Source organism: Spea bombifrons, chromosome 4 (assembly GCF_027358695.1).
Source record: "Spea bombifrons isolate aSpeBom1 chromosome 4, aSpeBom1.2.pri, whole genome shotgun sequence".
Classification (NCBI taxonomy): Eukaryota; Metazoa; Chordata; class Amphibia; order Anura; family Pelobatidae; genus Spea; species Spea bombifrons.
This window is the reverse complement of record NC_071090.1, coordinates 39,550,105-39,572,938: the sequence shown is the minus strand read 5'-3', so window position 1 is coordinate 39,572,938 and position 22,834 is coordinate 39,550,105. Positions and strand designations below refer to the sequence as shown.

The 22,834-nt window shown below is 37.9% G+C and overlaps 1 protein-coding gene across 1 annotated transcript; it reads right to left on the bottom strand.

Moving 5' to 3' along the window:
- Positions 1 to 15,963: 15,963 nt before the first annotated feature.
- On the bottom strand, positions 15,964 to 18,153 carry ASCL1 (achaete-scute family bHLH transcription factor 1). The gene is made up of 2 exons (XM_053462779.1): positions 17,412 to 18,153; positions 15,964 to 17,240 (listed from the first exon to the last, which is right to left on the bottom strand). Exon 1 carries the CDS (start codon positions 18,011 to 18,013, stop codon positions 17,426 to 17,428), a length of 588 nt encoding a protein of 195 aa, XP_053318754.1. The 5' UTR covers positions 18,014 to 18,153; the 3' UTR covers positions 15,964 to 17,240; positions 17,412 to 17,425.
- Between the last annotated feature and the right edge of the window lie 4,681 nt (positions 18,154 to 22,834).

The following is a 22,834-nucleotide window of genomic DNA, read 5'->3' as shown; positions in this document are numbered from 1 at the left end:
CCCACACATATACAACCCTGCTACCCTCCTTTGTAGGCAGGTGGGAGACATTGTACTCACCACACACCAATGGGAAAAAAATCTATTTGGCACATTACATATCCATCTCAAACAAGCACCAAGAAGAAATATGGTAGCTGGCTCTCTGGTACATTGCCCCAGACACCACCTACATTTTCTCCAGAGTATATGTTACTCCACCACACACCACTATCATAGTCATTTACAAAAAAAAAGTGTCTCAACTGTTGATAGCAGCAAGCTCTCATCACTATAAATTGGAGGTCCAATACCCCCCTCCCTCAGTGCAGGGTTGGGTAAAAAGGATGGAAAAGCTCTGTAGCACGGCTGAACTGCAGCATCTACTCGCATCCGACTCCTATGGAAACCTTTTTGCTTGACAGGTATGGGCTGCACGTAGACCTGGAGACTAATAGGTTTCTGGTTGGGCCCCATGGCTTGACACCAGACATGTGAGCATCTAAGGCTGCATAGGTTGGCCACATAGCACACGCCACATTAACGGCCAAATAAGACAGGAAAAGCACAGGAGGGGCTGACGCGGAAATAGTCATTTGCGTAGCATAGCTACTTAGGGGCTGGCTCTTTTAGGAGACTAGGGGCAGCATTAAATATATATGCATATGAGTATTCTTCTACTATCCTTCCTACTTCAGAGCATCTTTGCTGGGTTGAAAACTAATTCTGAATGAAGCCTGTAATATTAATGGTGAAATGTATTATAAGCCTGCGCATGAATCCTTATGTGGTGAGTGTAATGCTAGACGCATATTATACATGCTGGGTCTTTGGTTGATCGCATGTTATTATTATTATACTTTATTTATAAAGCGGCAACAGATTCCGCAGCGCTGTACAAGGTAAAGATCCAACAATGACCTGCTCCTTGCATCTTCTCTTGCAAATACAGGCAAATTCCCAGGTAACATGGCAAAGTTGATCATCCTCCCTTTAGTTGCAAGGGGGCTTTCTCCAGCACAGTTTGTGATGTGAAATATTGTGTGAGACCTCCAGAGCTCAACCCATGCAGGTTTCTCATCAATATAGTCAACAGACATGGCGCTTGACAAACGTCCTAGGTTGATGGACTGAAAACAAAATGCATGGAGAAGAGAACCAGCCGTAAAAGTTCAAAATAATCAGCCTCACGCCTTTCCAAATTATATAGTACATGGACCCAGCAATATTTCTTCCTAGCTTTCTCAGAAAACTCCTGTTTACACAAACCTTGCCCACTTTGTTATTCCTGTGTTGACTCTTATCAAACTCTGTTAAATATAATTACTGTCCCGTTCCATAGATATTCTTTACATGCATCATTTAACACCATCTACCCTGTATGTACTTGTTCTGGTGCGTACATAATTCTCAAAACCGGATCAGATACGGCATCCTTGTTTGTTAATGTAAAAAAGCTGAGCCTTCTCCAAATATTTAGAGGTTAGTTCAAAAAGAGTTACACAACTTGCACTAGTACCTTTTTTTCCAGTGAAAGTGAACATCAGAGATGAAAAGGATTAAATCCTAATGTTTTGCCCATCTTGTCTTTCTAGACTGTCTTTATTTCACATTCAAGGGGCCTCATTTTCCATTTAGAATTTTCATCACCAATTAATTAGCAATGCATTGTTACCTGCCAGAAATAGCAGACTCTCTAGAACATATGGCAGTGTTTAATCTACACTGTCACGGTATAATCCAGTTGAAATATCTTCCTCTTTCAATCAAAACAGCATTTCACACCAATATGAGGCTTCTTTGGTTCCCCTCTGTGGAATAATACAGACATCCTACTGGAAATTCAAGTGCCTCACCGTTTTAATCCATCTCCTAGATATTTGGGGGAAGGACAATACTCTTACTTTCTTTATAGTTATTACTTGTGTTGAGTGTTTAGTGTATTAGTACCGTATTATTGTGTACTAATCAGGATGTTTCAAACTATGATTTTTTAATGCAATGAGAAAAATATAGCAAGGAATTATTTTACCAACAGATCCAATGAATTCTAAACATGCATTCTTTTCACATTTTTGCACACCATCTTCATCTTTTAGAAATGTAAAATTATATCGTAGACTGTTATGCTGTAACTGTATTGGTAAGCAATCATGAACTCTTTCAGTTTCTTTAGGACGTGCCAGTACATCATTCAAACCTGTGGCAAGAAGCCTATTAGAACGCACCGGTACGTCCTGACTTTGTTGCAGGGGCAGGACATCTCCGTCGGTACACAGACCAGTCTGCCTATTGCATTGCTGGCTTCCTGTTGAATGATCATGTGATCAGTCATTCCCTTCTGATAGGAGTCTGCACTCACACCCACCGTAAGCTCACTTGAGGACAGGAAAGTCTCAAAAGGGTCTCCTTATGGGTGATCATGCATATTTCAATTGGCAATGCAGTGCTATTGAGGAAAGGGAGAAAAATATTTCCACCCCTCCAAAAAAATAAAAATAAAAAAATGAAGTACAAATTATAAAATAAAAAATAGCCATTCCACTATGAACCTTACCCAAATAGTATTACAAATATGCAATATGTAGAGCATGGATGTGGGCCTCTTAAACATAAAAAAAATGTGCATCTGGGGTATGACTGTAATCAGGAGACGTCGCTGGAAAAAAAAAATGGGTCATTGTTTTTTAACCAGGATTGAAAAATAAAAAAAATATATTTTTACTCATAATGTTTTATGTAGCTCTATGGTTTTAAAAGAAGCCTCTCCCTCTCCTAAACTAAATAATGTATACTTTATGTATATTTAATAAATATATGGAAATAAAAACCACTGGAAGTTAAATTACAAGGTAATAATTATGTGTTGCTTTTCATTTGGTGAAATGTACAGAGATGCATGTTTACTTACCGGTGTATGAATACATTTCTAGTTCAATGTAGATATTTGCACAGTTCATATTGTTTTCATTGACAGACATCTCTCTTTCTTTATGAAACCTTCCTAAAGGAGGGTACGTTTTTTCATAAGTCCAAACTGTCTTCCCGATAAGACTTTAATGTGATATTGGTGACATATTGACACAGATGCAGACAGAGCCATCTGAGTATATCTCTTATGAAGATGTATGCAAGGAGAGTGGAGGCTGTGACCCTCAGTGGTGAAACAACGCACAGCCCCTAGTAAAGTACCAACAACTTTTAATTTACTAACAATTCTGATAGAGGGGAATGGATGTAAGACTACCTGGTTTCTCAATAGCATAGCCAGCAAATAATTGCAATTTCTATGCTTATGAATTCTCAGTTAATTCCTCTATTCTTACTCATGACTTACTTATAAACAGTAAATACAAACATTTGTAAGAAATGTATGACTTGCGTTCAGTTAAAAATATATTTAACTGAATTTGTTCTGTTCAGTTGCTTGGTTTGTTATCCGTCATTACCCACGACAAAATAATCTAAGCTCTGTGCAGCGCATACATTTGCAATGTGTTTGGTTATAAAACCTCAAAAAACACTTATAGGTGCAGCATAGGCCCCTGCTGCCCCGGGGGTGCAGTAAGAACCAGTTGGCTTCAAAGACTTCTTGGTGGACGCATTGGATCCTTTAATGCTGACATTACATCTGTTGCAAATGCATTTTGTTATTTATTGCCACGCATGAGCAATATGTTTATTAGAACACTGACACTATTTACCTACAAACCTGACACCTAGGGTTCCTCAGCTTTATAATGTAGCTGTGCCGAGTTCTGACTGTACATGTGGAATGACGTATTTCAAGACACAGGCACCTGCATCCACAATCGGGTAGTTAGATGACCCCTAACAAGGTATTCTTTAAAACAAACCAAAAAAAAAAAATATGATTAACGACCTCAAGCATTAAAAAAATGCTGCACAGTTTGCCTACAAAGGTGCCTCAGACAGAGAACGGGTATAGATGCTCACTATTAGAATACTTTATGCTCCAGGGACCTTTGACCTTGCATTGATGACAATTCAAGGCAGACCCCGACAATACCAGAAGGGGTGGGATAGTGCATTGTAAGGAAATAAATGTGATCTTATGCTCCCATCAGCTCATAGCACCTCCTTCTCCCTCCCAGTGCAGTTAAGGGATGGAGGTGCAATTTGCCATGGTAGTGTTTTTTTTCTTCTTCAGCTTGCTTGACAGGCAGAGAGAGGAACGCGTTAATGTTTTCTGACAGGCGACCTCTAATTGTTGAATCTTTTCTATTTTTTTCGCTCTGTGAAATTCTGACCCAGACCAGTAGAAAAACAGTGTTGTACTACTGAAATGTCTGCACTAAACTGCACTCAAAGGGGGTGGGCAGTATTATTCACGAAGATTTCCAACTCTCTTTTTGTCTTTTAACTAACCTTTGAGTTGTATCACAAGACTGGCTGCGCTCCCTATTTGAAAAGGCAGCCCTGAGCGCTAGACAATGGAGGCAAACTGTTTTCCCTGTTAAAGAGATAACTGCCTTTTGGGTTGTACACGGTGAAATTAATCTCCAGCCGCACAGAAATAATTTCTCGCCTTTTCCTTCTATACATTTTTTTTTCCCTCCCTTTCTTCCTTTCCCAGTCACTTGCAAGAGATTATCACTAGGGGACTGAACGATGAAATAAGAGATTTGAGGATGGGGAAAATAAAGACCTTTTCAATGTTAGAAGAAGAAGAAAAAAAATACTGAGCCCACAGCAGGACTTTTTTCAAAAGTGTGTTTTTGCCCGTTGTAAGGGTGAATGTTAAAATCACCGCTAGAAAGTAGCATACTAGAGAGTTTTATATTTATATATTTTTAAAGACGGGGCTGCGAGAATGATCATTATGTTGCCATTACCGAACATAGATTATGTTAATCAATGCATTCGAAGCAGTGCAAGCGGCTTCCAGAAAGCGCAACCTGTCAATCATAGAGCTGGCCCGTGTCGCTGTGAATTGCTTTACTTACAAAGAGCTTCTGCAGCAGCTGAGTTTGTTTCAAATTCCAGTAGCCGTATGCAACTTTCAAATTGGAGTCACGAGTACGCTCGTGGCTATAGTTCATAAATAACAAAACGTAGGTTTTAAAATGCAAGGTTTAACCCTTTATTTTTGCAGACTAATGGATGGATTCTGTTTACAAAGAAAAAATGACCGATCCCCTCCCCAAAATAATGCAACAGGAAAAAATCTATGATAGAAACCAGCGATAACATATCATAGTACATAGCCAGACACTGACCTCTTGTGATTAAATGGATCAGCTTTTTCGCCATTGCATGGATATGATACTTTATGCAGAGGAGGAATAAAGCACCCACTCCCTCTAAGCTCTTTGTGCATTATCTCCTGTAACGCTAACTTCAAAATAAAACGTATTTGCTGAAGACAAACTAGGTGGGGAGTCACTTTTTTTTTTTTTTTTGGAGGGACCAGGTGCGTTCATTTTGCCCTCTTGAACTTTTTTTTTTTTCCTGCGGATGAATATTCCAAGTACGCAGGGCAGTCCTCAAACACTTTTGTGAATCATTTATGGCTATAGCAGGGATAGATTGGTGCTCAATAATATTGACACTGGTGATAAGGAAAGCTCCAGGCAGGCGTTCAACTTTTTTTTTTCTTCTTCCCCCTCTCCTTTTTTTTCTGCCATCTGCAAGCACTTTGTTATCAGTAGCTAAGACGCAGACTTACCTTAACGACCCTTAAACTGTCGTTATCTGAGCGCGGGCAGCAGGGCCGGGGCTGAGGGCTGACAGAAGACGCATGCCTCCAGCCAATCAGCGGCGGCAACGGGGTGGGACGGTATGGAAGCCTAAATAAATCATTAAGCCTGACACGCGCTTAGCAGCCTTAGCTGCCTGCCATTCAATTTGCTTCCTGCCGCTGAGATACAACACGCCTATTGTGAGGGCTGTGTGCACACAAAGCAGGGCATATATAGAGGCATCCAACCTGGGCTTTCGTATAATGCTTCACTACACGCATATAGATTTCATTTTAGAGGATGTTTACACATCCCTGCATACAATACAAGGCGCATGACGACAGAAAAATAGAGACTTACGCATACATACAAACTAAATTATTTGTGTTCCGCTTGACGCGAACAATAATTCATACGGTTCTGGAGCAGGTCCCTGCTTTTGTCCCTGTAAGTCCAAATTGTCCTGTTTGCCCATTGTAAAGCGATGCAGAATATGATGGCCCCATATAATTCAACAAATAGTAATACTGTTTTTTTTCATGATTTAACCCATTACGTAAAAACATGAAGCTTTCACTTTTATTTGTGGATTATCATGGTAGGAAGTTTAAGAAGCGTTTTTCGTAGTAGTTTGTCGTTATTCACAGGTTAGCTTTTATCCAAATCTGTTAATGTATTTGAAGAAAAAAAGTGATGACATCCAATAATTGCTCTGTTTGAAGCAGTGCCAAATTCTATAAATTTCCATTCAATTTGCTGATTGGAGCCGTCTCAAAATTTTTAAAGGAATTGGCTGTTTTTTTTTAATCTTTCGTCTTTAAAGACCAATTCTATATGGTTAGATTGGCCACTTTGTATATTAGGCTGTTGCCAGTACTATGGCTATAACCTATAGGCTAATGCAAGGCGCACCGAGCCATGTGTCTTCTGTGTGGTCCCACCTACTGTGAACTGAGTTGATGTGTAGGTATGAAGGGTGGTTAAACCTGCCTTGAAATCTATTCCCTGGCTCCATTCCCAGGAATTAATTGGAATTAATAGCATTTCTCCAAAATTAATTTTGGAAAAAGGGGACAAGTTGAGAAATATCTGCTGATAGGCCATGGGCCACCTAGAAATAGTCTAATATCGTACTTATGATTATATATAACGAAAGCGTGCGTAAATCAAAGATCTCTCGTTGGCAGCTAGGCTCACTGAACTTTTTCTTACCATCTGCATCAAAATGAAAGGATGAATTGGACATGAAATACTTTGTTTAATACAAAGAAGGACACAGCATGGCTCCTTTATTCGAATTCAACTCAGAAATGACTTCAATCCATCGCCCTTAACCAAACCCAGCATCCCCTCATTAAAAAAAGGAAGTCCATGTTTTGTCTTATCTAGGTTATATAAGTGCGAGGACAAAAGGTTTGAATATGAATAAAAATAAAGAGATAATATACACTTGTCTGGATCCAGTCAAGCTTAGCCTAAGAGAGACACAATTTCTTTTTTATTATTATTATTTTGTATTTAGCTCTTTCCTATTTCTTTTTCACTTTTAATTTGTACTGGTAACTCAAACTATATACTATTCCCAATGTAAAGCAGGACAAAATGTGAACTAATAGTGAAACAAAGTTAATTATATGTTTGTTACAATATCAATAATATTTTGTGTGCCATATTGTAAAGTAAACTGCTAAATAAACTAGTTCACCACCTTTTAAAATTTTAGATGTTTAGATAATACATAAGATGTTTTGATCTGTCGAAAAACATGTGAAAACTTTTTCCTGTAAAGGTGCTATTCTACTTAAACAAACCATTGTTTGATCAGCCTGTCAGTGCATGCTTTTGTGTCACATGACAATTAAGTGTTCCCATCGTAAATTATAAATTAGGAGAAGCTGCAGCTCCAGAGCAGTAGCACAACACCCACTCTCTGGTCCCATTTTAGTGCCACGCATTGACTGATTAAAGCAGTAAATCGGTGTCAAGAAAGCCTAATTGAAAACAAAGCAAACTCACACAAGTCGGAACTCACACAGGGCGAACGCTGGAGCTGACGGACGGTAAGTATACCGCATTGGGCACAGGGAGCAGGACACATCTCCTGCAAGCCAAGGCTAGGCTCTTAGTAATTTTCTCAAATATAATGATTAAAGTGAAGAAAATAGGGCACAGATTTAGAAAAACATACACTTGCGTGCACAAAATATTTTTTTATTTGAATACTTTGGACCAATAAAAAAATGTGATATATTTGTGTCACCCTTAATCAAAGAGTGTCCAAAAACAGAAGTTAAATCTTCTTCGTTGGTGGCGCCACCTATTGGCAAGCGGCATCCCTTATCGAAATGCTGGTATAGATTTTTTTTTAGTGAATAAACCCCCTCATTATATTATAGTTTATCACTTGCTTATAAACAAGCACCTTTATATAACCTGTCTAATCTGCTGTTATTTTTTTGGAAAATTTGGGGAATTTAGAATTTAAATACATAATTTTAATAATATGTAATCTGACAAATTTGTTGCACTACTAAACATATTATTTATTATGTGTCTTTTGAATCTGGTATCTCAACGCATTTTTGTTCTTTAAGTAACTTTGATTTATTTTTCAAAAGGTTGTTAGCTATGTGAGATAGCATAATTAACTTGTAGTAATTCAAAGACCTTTGTACAAAAAGAGTCACAAAATTACATTATTTAACTTAAAGTAAATAAAGAGCATGAAAATCAGATCTTTATTGTTTTGCTGAAAAAATAAAATAAAATTACAAATACTCCAGGTGTAGATTTAAAGGGTCAGATTACAAGGTCACTTTTCACAAGCCCATATTACTGAACAAACAAAAGCGATTGCGTGCTTCTGGCATAAGGGGTTCAGGAATAACCATATTCATTCTTTTCTATTGACTTACATACCTACAGAGGTATAAACAAATGTATATTTATAACTTACCGTACTTGCTTAACAAATGTCGTCTTTTATTCAGACAACAGATCTGTGGCACAGCCGAGTAAGCCTATGGGCTTGTCACTCACTCCCACTCTCTTACACACTTTCACACTCTCATTCACTCTCTCACACCCTCATGCTCCCATTCACACTCTCACACTCTCTGTCAATGTCATTCTACCTTCTCCACCGGCCACTTCCACGTCCCTGTCTCCTTTTCCGCTGCCTCTTCCTGTTCCTTCTTGTTTGCAGGAGTACTTGGATAACGTAACTGATACAAGGAAGAAACGGACGAAGAAATAAGTCTGAAAAATAATATGCAAGAAAAGGATCGGAGCTGTGAAAAAGGAGACAAGGATGCGGAAGCTGTCGGTGAAGAACGTAGGGAGATGTTGACAGAGTGTAGGAGCAACAAAAGCAATAGGGTTGTCTTATATTCAGGTCTTTTTTTTCCTTTCATTAAGATCCAGAGTTTGGGGGGGGGGGTCGTCTTACAATCAGGGTCATCTTATAATTAAGCAAATATGATACATTTCCTTGTTTTAAATATACTTGTAATTAATGCTATCATGTTATTGAGTTTTATAGTAAATTCTGTTGTATTATACAATAAAATTATGGATAAGTTGCCAGCATATTTTTACCAATGTAAAAATGGCCTATCCCATGCATGTCTAGATTTCCTTACTGTATTAGCCTCTACCACTTCTGCTGGGAGGCTGATCCATTTGTCTACCACCCTCTCAGTAAAGTAAAACTTCTTTACTTTACATCCAAGCCTCTAGGTTTAGATCATGATCTCTTGTTGTCTCCCTTTGAAATAAACATTTCATGTACATTGTTAAAAAGTATTTAAATGTATCTGTCACACTATTCTTGTCTCTATAGCACTATTCCAAACTAGAGACTTGTATCATGTCAGTTGTGCAAGGAAGAAATCAATCGAAATATGTTCAAGGAAGAATAAAACTTTAATTTATATGAGTAAGTGATAGGCTTGTAAAGCAAACTCACCACCCCCAACCCCTCCCACCCAACACAAACAGACTCTAACACATAATGTGTGTAACACACTTACACATGCAAACAGTAACACATAAAAACTGTGCTTATTCTTAGGGCAGCTGCCATGCTACTGCAGTGGGTCATGTAATGTAGTGTTATGTGACCCTGCTGAGTCCTGTCTTGGCATATATATATATATATATATATATATATATATATTTATATATATATCACCTGTTGTTTCTGTAAGTCAAATTGTTATGTTATATACTACTTGTATGTCCATTGTACAGCACTATGAAATATGATGGCGCTATATAAAACAATATAAATGATTTAAAAAGACATGCTAAAGAGAAATAGCATAGATAGTCACAGTAGATAGATAAATTCTGCAGGAGAATGACCACCAGCTACATACTTTAAATGAACCTTTGATTTATACCTTTTTCTACTGGAAAATATACTCATTTGGTGGTGTTCATTATCTCATATATGAATGATAATTCTTTAATATTCTAAAGCAGGTTCAATAGGAAGTATTTTTTTAATGAAATGAAATACATAAATAAAATACAAAAATAAAAAGTTTTGAACTGCTACAGTGGGTTTTTGTTAACAAATGTGTTAAGTAGATTAAACATTAAAACTCAAGTGCAAAATATTCATTTATAATTGGTGTGATCAAGTTTTTTTTTTATAATATATTAATCCACTTGAATGTTTACCATTATGATTTTGTTATAGAGCAAAGCAAGTATAGCGATTAGTAAAGTCAAGGCTAACCTAATTTAATTCAATAAGAATAGCATCCACAGTTTCCCAAAGAAGAGATATTTATTATTATTTTTATTATTATTATTATTATTATTATTAAATAGCACCATATATTAAAGTCGGGTATTGTTGGAGATTGCATACATAACCCCCCCCCCAAAAAAAAAAGATTTGAATATCATAATTGTATTAGGAAACATAATTCCCCACTTTTAAAGTTATGGAGGTATAAGATGAATCTCTTTTATCTTCAGTTTAATGACAATCCTTTTAAGCATGGTGCTTACACGTATGGAACAAGTGCAGATGTCCCCAGCTGTAAATCTTACTTAATCTGATCTAAGGTGAACATGCTGGACATTATATGGAATCTTGACAAGAGTTGTCTTCCAATGATGGAAAATCTACTTTGTTCACAGTTGGAAACACCACTTGGGACTCTATAAAGTGCTTACCTCCAATGAGCTAAGCTGGGGTTTACTAACATGTGGACATCACTGTTTAGCTGTTGTCTGGATAAAAAAAGATCTAAATCTTTAATTTGAAATAGTTTAGGCTTTCACTCCATGAGGTATATTTAACATTGCCCTTTTACTTAATACTTGGCAGCATGGTGTCCACTACTCTTATATTGCACTTAAAATGTCATACAGTGTACATTTAATTTTTAATTAGTCTGTCAGTGATTCACCTATATGTTTAGTGTCTAACCCTACATGTGAAGATCAAAAGGAGCAAAGATTGGATTTTCACACAGCTTACTTTTTAGTTAATATGTTGCACCAGCATTTTTGGGTCAGGCTCCTATACTATGATATTGATTACGTTCTAATAAAACACATGTTGAATAGACAGAACATAGACAACTGTATCTTCCATTCCATCTGAAAGATAAAGACATACAGGACATTATATTTCATCATGCCCTTTAGGTAGGTTATAAAAAGTTATTTTGTATTTCATATATGTATACAATTGCATATAAGCGTAAAAATAAGAGAAACATTGGACTTATGTGCATTAAGGTGCAGGAGATAATTTGACCATCCACTTTGCTCTGAGGATAACATGTTGTGGTAAACTCAGGGATTGTATGTGCTTAGAGAGCCATGATTTAGAGTAACGTGTAGGAGACAAGGGTAAGGGATTTAACTGTTGACCCATCCATCATGTGTCCTCCTTGAATAAATGCTATTCACTTTCCACACATTTTCCCTGATGTCCTATCCATTCTCCCTATGGCCTGTCGCTCAAGGCCTTTCATTTTTAACATGCAGGGATTCCAGTGATGGTGAAGGGTTTCTTGAATGAAAATCTAACCCCAGATAGGATTACTTAAAAAAAGGAAATATATAAATGAGGGGGGGCACCAAGAGGAAAAAGAGAGATCGGGTGTTAAGCGAAGATCCAATAAATTAAAGTAATGGTTCCCAACCAGGTCCTCAAGGCACACTAACAGAGCATTATTTATTAGCCACCACAACCTATTTTAACAGGGAGTTTAAATAACCTGGACTGTTAAGGAATGGGTTGGGAAACAGCACATGAAAAAGTGAAACAAGAGGATTTATACTAGATCAAGCATGGACAGAAAAGTAATGGAGAAGTGGAGGGAGAAGAGGTGGGAAATAATCTGTTATTTATGAACAGAACATGTACAAAGTGAATTAAATGAAAACTGAGCAGTTTTGTAAATCAAAGGTATCTAATCTGATTCTCATCTAACTGTGGTGACTATACAAGATTTCGAAACAATCAATCAACAATGTTTATATTGATCTTCAATACTCTGTGACAGTCAACCCTACAACTGTCCAAGTGCTGTGAAACTATCATTTTAAGGACTCCTAGTCAGTGGCTGTGATTTATAGGAGTTGTTTAATATGGGATGTGTTTTACACCTGTGAAGGATCATTCAGCGGTTTACAACTTGTTTACAATATGTATAATGATACACTTTACACTTTACAATATGTATAATGATTGAAACTGTTACACATTCAACCATGAAACAGTTCTACCATCCAAACAATTCTGAGTGGTCAATGGCTTGATCTCTCCCCTACCTAGTGTTTCTATTTAATCATAGGTACTGTAAAGGCTATAGAGGCTGCTTTAATCCCCACTCCCTCTATTTTGCCCAATGTGGAATACTGCACATTGATGCATAATGTAGACAATAAGCCCAAAACTATTTTGACCTGAAAGGAAGGTTACTGACAATTAGTGATTTTGATATAATTTTGATTTAATTGATTTCTCTCTCAAAAATACTTTTCACAGAAAATATTGTAAAGAGTGTCAGCGACCATGTTTCTTCTGGATCAATAAATATGGATATTTGAAATGATTTAACCATGCCATGTAAATTATGATATCATTGTCTCTATTTAAATGCCACGTCAATTAAATGTTATAATAATATTTGGGGGGATGACTGGCAAGAACAAGGTTATTTGGGCACCATTTACACCCTGGCAGGGTCATTTCTATGGTCCTCTGATGTGCTTTCTATCCCACCAATTCTTGGTATATGTGTGTGTTGTACATGACAGTACACAATGAGTGTACAATCCGCAGCTTGATTGGGCTTTTGTCCCAGGCATAATGCTGCCACTAGTCACCTGGGTAATTGTATCTAATGCTTTTCCTTTCCCCTAACACAGATTGTCAGATACCTCTTAGATTAAACCGATACTAAAATTAATAGGAAGTCCCTGTACACTGGTGGTCAAAGTGTAAGGTTTAATGGTGTTAATGCTAGTAGCAGAGCCTACAGTGTCAAATATCTTTAAAGGAACTGTCAACTATTAGAAGTTAACATTTATTAACAAAACATAAAAATGTCTATATGATGTGTTAATATTGAGTTAATATTTTGAAATGGTTTAGCAGTTATGAAGATATAGAAACTGCAGTTAATCGTTCTCATCAGTCACTTGTTGAAATATAAAGCATTTAAACACAATTAAGGGTTGAAAACAGACTTTATATACCGTTTTCTAGTTATTTGGTGATATTTAAAAAAAATATATATAAAAACAAAAGTGAGACTAAGCATTAAGTGCTTTTTCTTAGTTTTTCTTCTTCCCTAGTGCACTGTATTTTATTTTTTTGAATGTTTAACCCTAGATATATGAACTTTCTTAATTTAAATGTAGTCTTTGCCAAAAATCTTGTAAAATGTTCTATATCATTTGTATTACACTAAAGATCTTACATTGTGTAACAAAGAAGTATTTAAAGCTTTTGATCCTGTACAACAGAAGGGGGACTGTGTGGTCAGAGTGGGGAGCTGTATTGTGTACACTCTACAGAGCCTTACTCCAGTTCTGAGAATAATTGCGTCCCATCACCAAACAAACATGAATGCTACAAAATACTGCAAATAAACACAAAATGTTGTGTGTGGATCCCACAGACACTACTGACATTATTAATTATGGTTTTATATACTTACAATGTTTTGGAGTTTATTTGGTCAAATGCAAACACAACAGAATGGGTATCAACTGCAGCCCATCATCTTTGCTGCATATAGCAAGAAGAGCCATCAAGCAAAACTGATATAGATGAAAGAGAAAAGGAGGTATGAGTATTGTGCCAACTTGTTATTTTACTGTCTAAAATACCTTAATACATTGAAGGGGCCACTTGGGTGTTGTATCTCTAACTCTACCTGTATGCAGCTTTTCTTCCATACGAGCAAATAAATAAATATATATATATATATATATATATATATATATATATATATATATATATATATATATATATATATATATATATAATCAAAACTTTGCAATGACCTAGAAAGAAAACAAAGGAGTCTGGAGAATGTAATTTAATGTGGCTTTTTTAGATTATGCAAAAGAACTTGGTGCTTATGGTATTCTCCACATATAACAATAAGCGTGCATCCCAAAAACTGATTTTAAAAAAAATGTAAGCATGATTGCTCATACTTGACCTTTACCCGTGGGGTTGTAAAACTCCTTCTGTTCAAAGGAGAAAACAAGAAGAAAAGATTTATAACCCAGGAAGGTGCCATTTGCCTGTAATATTCATGTTTGCTCAATGCAAAAGCAGAACGGCTAACTCACAACTGTGAAGTTTATTTGAGTGCAGACTGCACATTTCTGTACCTCTATCTATAATATATATATATATATATATATATATATATATATATATATATATATATATATATATATATATATATCTTCACCTAACAAATAGAGACACAACTATTACTAACCACCCGAGCGTGAAGGATAGTGTTAAGACAAATAAAAGATACAGAATTGATGAAGACTTGCAATGTGTAAAGAGTTTACAAGAAGAGGAATGCAGTAAGATGTGGATGTGAATGCTTGAGGCTCATGGCTGCTTTTTAAACATATACTGCACATGGTGGAAGGTCCTGATTTATAGAGTTTCCAAATGCTAACTGAACACTGCTTGTCAGAGGCTGCATGAATAGCTGTCCCTGCTAATAGAAGAAAGCTCTTTGTGTTGCTAAGGGAGCAGAGTAGATATAATGAGATTTACTCCAATCCTTCTTTGCCCTTTCCTATTTTAAGTAAAATTGTGTGTTTTTGTGAGATTCTCAGCCCGTCTTATACATTGTAGCAAACAACAGCTTAACTTTGCCTTTAGTTTAATGAGTCTGGATATTTACTATTCAATAGGGACCAATGGAACACCTGTCTACACAAGGAGGAAGAACAGCCCTCCACCCTCCCCTTTTGTGGAGGATGAAACATTATCCTAATGTTATATTCATAGACATAAATGCCTTGTTACACTTTCTTTGCTTGTTACAAAGTTACAAAAGAGTAAGGAGGAAAGTAAATAAAAAAAAATGGAAAGTGAGGAGATCTTAAAGAAAAAGTGCATTAAGCAGCAGTCAGCTAAACAAAGCATTCAAAATATATGTATTAGAATAAAACATACTTTAAGGGTTTCAACACAACTCGAGCAAATGTGTTAATGAATTTGTTGTATGATTGTGTATTTTATGGACCCCTTTTGAAGCTGCCACGGAATTGTGTTGACTGAGTGCATGAAGGTCTCTGTAAGATCGATGTAAATCGGGGGTATGGATGTACAAACAGAGGCAGGACAGATTTTTAGCTGTGCACTGCACGGTGGCTCTGTGTCTTTTGTTGGATCCTGTAAGCTTCACTTTGCGCTTGACTTGATGCACGCAAACCGAATTTGCAAGTAATTTAGAAAGGGGGCAAGAATCCAGGCAAAAACAAAACGGGACTATCATTCTGGTCACGTCCTCCCTAACTGACAACAAGCTACTCAGCCAAAAAAAAAAAAACCCCTCCAACAAATTTCTTTTTGAATCTTGGTAATTGGGTACTTGTACAGGCAGATCACGCTTTTTTTGGACAGAGTGACATGCTTATAGATCGGTGTCTCTGTTCCAGCAGACTCCTACCCCCCACTTTAAGATATTTCTTAGAAAGTGTGTGTTGGGAGGGGGGGTACTAAAAGGTTTTTTTTTAACTGCAGAATTTTTTAAGACTATATATAATAAAATATGAAGTTGTAAGAGGTTAATTTTATATAAGTCCAAATGTTTTATTCCATGAAAAAATAAAATGTGTCCTGAAAACATAAGTTCTGGGTTTTTGTCTTAGAATGGATGTTAGGTAGAGAGCGCCCTCTTCTTTGAGGATGTTTTTTGGGCTCTCTTTTAATGTTTGCTGATGCCAACACAATGCAACCATCAATCAATTGGTTCTTTTCAAGTGAGGAATAGCAAACAATAAGTACCCATCTTTGTTGTGTCTGTACTAAAATAGACACATCAACTAGGAACATCTCACCATTCTACTCACTGGTCCATAACCTGGCATGTCAATATGTACTAAAGAAGAATAAAATAAATTAAAAAATAAAAACATTAATATTCAGGATTTTTTTATATAAAACGTTTATTATGAAACTAATATGTAAAAAACATAGTTATGCAGGACCTCTGTAAGATTTTTTTGTCATAAAACAGTAAGAAAAAGGCAGTGGCATATGGTTTCGAAAGGCAGTGTAGAAACAACAAACCACTATTTTGTGTTTGGACAATAGCTGCATAAACTTTGTTCACTGTGAACATTGTTTAATAACACAATTATTACATTAACAAAACTTTCTATAAAGTAAGACACGTTGGTGCTAAAGTACTTCAGTAGGAATTCCAACCCCACCTTTAAAAAAAGGAGTGTCCTTTACAAATCCACATACAAAATGGCAGTGGCAAGGTAGTATAGACTAGAAGGTCTACATACGAAGAGGTAATAATAAGCATTACATAATAATGTATCCAGATATACAAACTTTTTTATACGATTTGTACAAAACTTCTATAAATCTCTCTTATGTACAAAAATAGCTTAATATATCCCATCAAAATGACAGGGATAGATAGAAATAGATTTTTTATAATTAAAAAAAAAATCATAAAACGATTGGAAGCATTCGAAGATGAAAGTAGTACATGAAAACGTAGAGGGGGTTCTTTGAATAATAGCATAGTTTGAATGGAAACTCCTCAATTCGTGATCCCCGACCTGCATCTTCAGTCAGTAAAGGGCATTGAGTTATTATGTTTGGGTAGCCCTGTGCTGTGGTCAGGATCTTTTGTGGCAGACAGCATCTCTTCCAACAGCTGAACTCATTGTGTTCTTCACAACGCCACAATCTGGAATGTCTATTTATCCTGTGGATCCAAACTGGAGTGCAAATGTAGTGCTTCAGTGTTCTCGGAAAGACTCCTGTGTGCTTCCGAGCAGAAAGACGAATCTGCAGCAGTTCTAGAATATAAAAAAGACTATTAATATCCTGTAGATGTTGCGCAATAGTTGATATAAATACATCAGAAGATGTAGCAGAACAATCAAGACCTAAAACGAATTTTAGAAGCTAGGAAAGATTACAATCTATCTTACAAGTCACAGATCGCATCATTGTAAAAGGCAACTCACCTGCTTCTTTCAGCTCAGAACCAGTTGGTGAAGTCTAGCAGTTCTTGTTCTTCCGGACTCAGTGGGTCATAGGATCCTTCATCGGAAGAATAGGACGAGACAGGGGAGCCTGCCATAGAGTTCATGTCGTGGGTGTAGTTGGGGGAGATGGTGGGTGACAGGACTCCGGACTGGAAAGCGGCACTGACAGCATCATGCTCGTCCAGAAGTTGTTGCAGCGCTCGGATGTACTCTACAGCTGAGCGCAGGGTCTCCACCTTGCTCATCTTCTTGTTGGCTGCCCCATTGGGGACATGCTCCCGGAGGGTGGCGAAGCCCAGGTTCACCAGCTTCACTCGGTTCCTCTCCCTCTCGTTCCTCCTGGCCACGGCGGCTGGCTGCTGCTGGGGCAGGCTGTACCCGAAGCCGTTAAAGTTTAGCCTCCTCTTGCACCTCATGAGTTCCGGGGAGGACGAGCGCTGTCTCTTCACCTGCTTTGGCAAAGATTTGCCGGCTGCTTGGTGCCCCTCGGACGGGCTGAGCTGCATGCTCTGTGCATAGAAGCATGCAGGCTGCAGGAAGTGCTGGCTGGAGCCACTCTCCACCTTGGCAGTGCTGTCCATTTGGCTGGCTGGCTGGGTGAGCAGTGAGGGAGCTGTGGGAGTGCTGTGCGAGACTCGTGTCGTTCGCGTGTTGCTGCTCTGGCAGTGCGGGGGATGCAGTGTGAGAGGCGAGCCCCGCGTTCGGTCCCGCACGTTCCCTGGCTCGCTGCACTGAGTGCTGGGGTCGCACGGCCGCCGCTGCCTTTTCAATGGGCACAAGCCCCACGCGCTCCGCATGGCCCCGCCCCGCTCCCCGGGCTCCATTCTCTTTGGTTTGTTGTTCCAGTGCGTGCGCCTGGCGCGTGCCGCTGCGAGCGCTGAATAAACAACTGCAGACAGAGCAAACTGCACAGGCAGGGGCCGGACCTGCTCACATGTGCCACGGGCATCCACGGCAACCTGCATCACAACCTCCACAGACACCCACATCAGCATCACAACCTCTGCCGCAGCTCAGGGGCACAGCACGCATCCTCGCCGAATCTACAGCCACAGTCCCGTGTCCCCCCATCACAGTCTTATGCTGATAGCATGCTGCCCAAATGCAAATTACCTGAAATCATATGAAAATGACTCAAATTATAATGCATCATCTAGTGTAACCCCTACGTACGTAGAAGCACGTCTTCCACCTGTATACTGCACCTGTATACTGCACGTGTCCTTTCTGTTTGTGTAATGCACATAGATGGCAGGGTACATAGGAATTACATGGTCTATTAACACTGTAACACTGTATGTTAGGTATTAATACCCTAAACTGGGAAAGTCACTACAAACACTACTTCTGCCAACAGCACTGGTTACATTCGTTGTTGTTTTTGATAAGCTTTTGCCTTTTTAGTGATTGTATGAAAATAATAGGCTGTGTGTCTGATAACAGATCACGTTTGTTTGAATAATATGACAAACAGTTAATTTAAAGAGAAGTGACATACATCCCTGGTGGAGAAAAGGAGATTCCAACAAACTAATGTATTGAAGTCCTTAAGACAGGGCACAAGACATAAGGATGCAAGGCAAGCACACCTGACAATGAATGGGTTGAACTTTGCTAGCAAGCACCACAAATAGGTCACATGTGGCAAGAGGCAGAAACTGTCTCACAATTTCTCAGTATATTCATCAAAACTGCATCTCCCAATATTGACCCATTTCCCAATTTTATTATAAAGCAAAAGCAGTTGCTACAAGAAATCATTAATGTTATACTGTTATGGGATGCAACATTTGTTATGTCCTGTTTACGTGTTGTATGACTGTGTGTAATATGACGGAGCTATATATTGTAGCTCTTGTTTCTGGAAGGCAAATTGTAATGTTATGCACTACTTGTTATATCCTATTACACATCGCTGCAGAATATGATGGCGCTATATAAAATAACTATATAAATCAATAAAAAAATATAATCCCACTTATTTGTGCATTTAAAAAATGTGCTTTTCTTACAGTCCCATGTCAAATTGTTGTACTACTGTATTACTTGTTATAGCATTATGATGTTAGCTTCCCAGCAGTTGGGATATAATGATGCCAAGTATACAGCAGTTCCTCGACATGAAGCAGCATTTCCTAATTGCTGCTGGAAAGCTCAGATTCCCCGACTGATTGCACAGCGTAGAACGCGGCTGCTGTTCTTCAGGACTAGTAACTAGGACTGCTTTACACAGAGTGCTTGGTCAGGTGCAGTGCTTTGTTCAGACATTCGTATGAACTTACAAAGTCGCACAAGTCTAATATATAATTATATATATATATATATATATATATATATCTATATATATATATATATCTTACCATATACACTTGTGTGTGTGTGTGTATACTGAAAACATATATGTGGAGCACAAACGCAAGTTTAAATACATTTCATTAAATTTCAGTGTAAATAATAATTATGTTTATACTCCGTGGCCCCTGCCCTGAGAAGTGAGTTGACTGTAAAATAATAAATAAATATGTACCATACATCACACACACAGTCGGAACAGTACAAAGAGTAACCTGCATTATTTACGGAGGGTAACTAAAAAGAAATGTTGGCCCATTAGTCAAAGGTACTGATTCCTAATCTAGTTGTCGGGCTTTAGCACTGCCGCCAGTCTGAGCAGGACATCAAGATATGAGTTGGGTTATCAGGAGATCACACTACGCTTGGCCATGAGGTGTCAGCTTGATTTGTGACGTCACTGCAGGCTCTCGCTTACAGCCAGATTTTAGTTTGGCAGAGAAGAACACTGTGTATTATGTGGAAAGGGCAGCGATATCCTATCCCCTGCAAATAATTCTGTGCACAAAATACCATTTTTAACACTGTCAGTGTTGGTTGTTTTAATTCTACTGGATGGTTGTAACAGGCCAGTAAGCCTTCTTGCTAAAAGTTACCATCCCCTTTTATATGGCCCCCAGACTGCCTTACCAAAACATCTACAAAAATACCCCAAAAAATAGAATACTTTGCGTTCTCGTCTTTTTTTCCTGTTAATTTATAGAGAACGCCATATGTCCTTTGTAGAGGGGTTGAAAAATCAATTTATTTGCAGTGATTCCACTCAGTGGGACCGCGTACTAACGTCGAACAAACAGCAGACCTCCATATGGTATTAAATGACAACTCCCATCATACACGGTGGTTTGCGATGTTATTTTTCAGAATTACAAGAGCGAAGAAAAAACTATTTTACTGGTTCCCTCCTTCTTCCGTTAGGAACTCGCAACAAACCTTTTGAATGAAAGTGAACTTTGTACACTAATAAAAGATAAAACTACTCTATAAAGTTCTTCTGAAAGTGGAAACCAATGTTACAGTTGGGGCCTCGACAAAGGAGAGTAAGAGTTCTGGAGTAAAACAACTGAAACTGTTATGAATAAGGATCATGGTTCAATCATCGTATCTGTCTGCAGTCTCGGTGCATTAAGTATGCATTATCATGTGGTTTTATCCTTCACTGAAATTGTGTTTTTGGACAATATTATTTGGGTTCAGCTACTGGTTTGCGTTTGCATCTGCCCACTGAATACATAAAGACAAATAGATTTTACTATCTACACAGCCCCAGGCATCCCATCCACGCAAGTCAAAGGATTATTAAGTCTTTCATGTGAACTGAAATTGCGAACACAAACAGTTACACACGCCATCCATCTATCTAATCTCTTTTCTTTATGGAACATAGAAATGAATTGCAGTCCAGAACTTTCGTCCCGGTCAATAAGGAAAACATTGAGCCTTAATTATTATTTGTTTTTATTGATATGCACTCTAAGCATCTTTAGAGTCCCCTAGTAAAATTGCCCTTCGACTCTCTCTCTCTATGATATAGTAACAAGGGGCGCTACATAATGGATGTACATAAACAGACATACATAGATTTGGCCCATAGAATGCTGAAAGCCAAGTACATTTTTATGATTCTTCTAATTATAATTTTTATTATTTTTTTATTTATGTAGCAGCAACAATTTACAATTAAATATATATATATATATATGTATATGAATATTCATATATATATATATATATTATGACACAACTAGAATTGACAGATTAGGTCAAAGCGATACATTAGGTAAAGAGGGCCCTGCTCCCAAGCTTACAATCTAACGCACTCCGACAACACTGCGCATCACGTATCATTGAGTTAAAGGAGCAGTCATGGCAATTATTTTTGTACGACTCTCTTCCTTTAACTGTAATGTATAAATCCCCCACCCTTCTAATACACTACAGTAAGAGGTAAGACCACCGCACATTTAAATGCCAGTTAAATAATTATGTATTCTCCCTAAACGCGTCTCTAAACAAGACCAAGCTACGTCACCTCATAGATTTTTCTTGCTGCTGTTCATCTTTTCCCCTAATGTTCAAAGTAGTCTCATTACCGGTATAGGAACAATTCACAGCAAGCACGGTGGTAATTCATACAGGCCTGAAATAAAATGACGCCGTTTCTACCACTCCAACTAAGTAGGCCCAAGCGATTAATCTTTTCTTTTTTACTTTTCTACCTTTTTGCCCTTTTCTAAATCTCAACCGGCTACCATTTTATTAGCTTAGAAACACACTTGCCAGCCACACTTTGGATTTCTTTTGAAGTTTCTTATAGAAGGATAAGCTGCTTTTTCTCTCCCCCCCGCCTTTTCTCACAGAGCCATTTACATTAAATACATTTTCTTCGGAATGGGGAATGGAGTTGTCCAACTATAGAGGTCTTCAAAAAGAATCAATACATTAGAAACTTTGGCACATTTGTTGCTCCTCACTTTGCTACAGTACAGGCGGTTTGTGCTGAGGGACACTTTTTTGTATACCAGGAGAAAATAAAGTAAAGGTCTTTCATGGTAAACAAATCCAGCTGATTCTCTGCTTACAACACATGAATAGACGGGGGGAAAAACTTACAATAAACGCAGCATTTTTTTTTTCTCTGCTGGGTATTGCATTCAAGACCAGGCCTGTATTCAAGATGCAGTCCATTTTTTGCTCAGCAAGAGAGTTTAGAAAAGAAGCGTGGGGTCTATTCAAAGATCCTTTTCCCCCCCTTCACAATTGCTTGGCTTTCTGAAACCTATCTTCCATGCCTTGTCAGAGTATTTCTGCAGACCAATTAATGCTTTGTTGCAGGCCTTCCTTTGCGAAATCTTTGAGCAGCAAGAATGGGCTCTCTTGAATCCCCCCTTATTTTGACTATTTCAGTCATTACTCAGTGTAATAATTAATATGACAACTGGACGCTGAAGTTTGTATAGAAACACCTCGGCTACAGTCGAAGGGCTGCAGTGGGTGGTACAGCAACATACACGGATCAAGCATGCCGTAACCAAGGGGAAAAAAAACTA

Bases quoted from the DNA above. Each gene is read 5' to 3' on its own strand.
- ASCL1 (XM_053462779.1), bottom strand. From the start codon at position 18,013: ATGGACAGCACTGCCAAGGTGGAGAGTGGCTCCAGCCAGCACTTCCTG.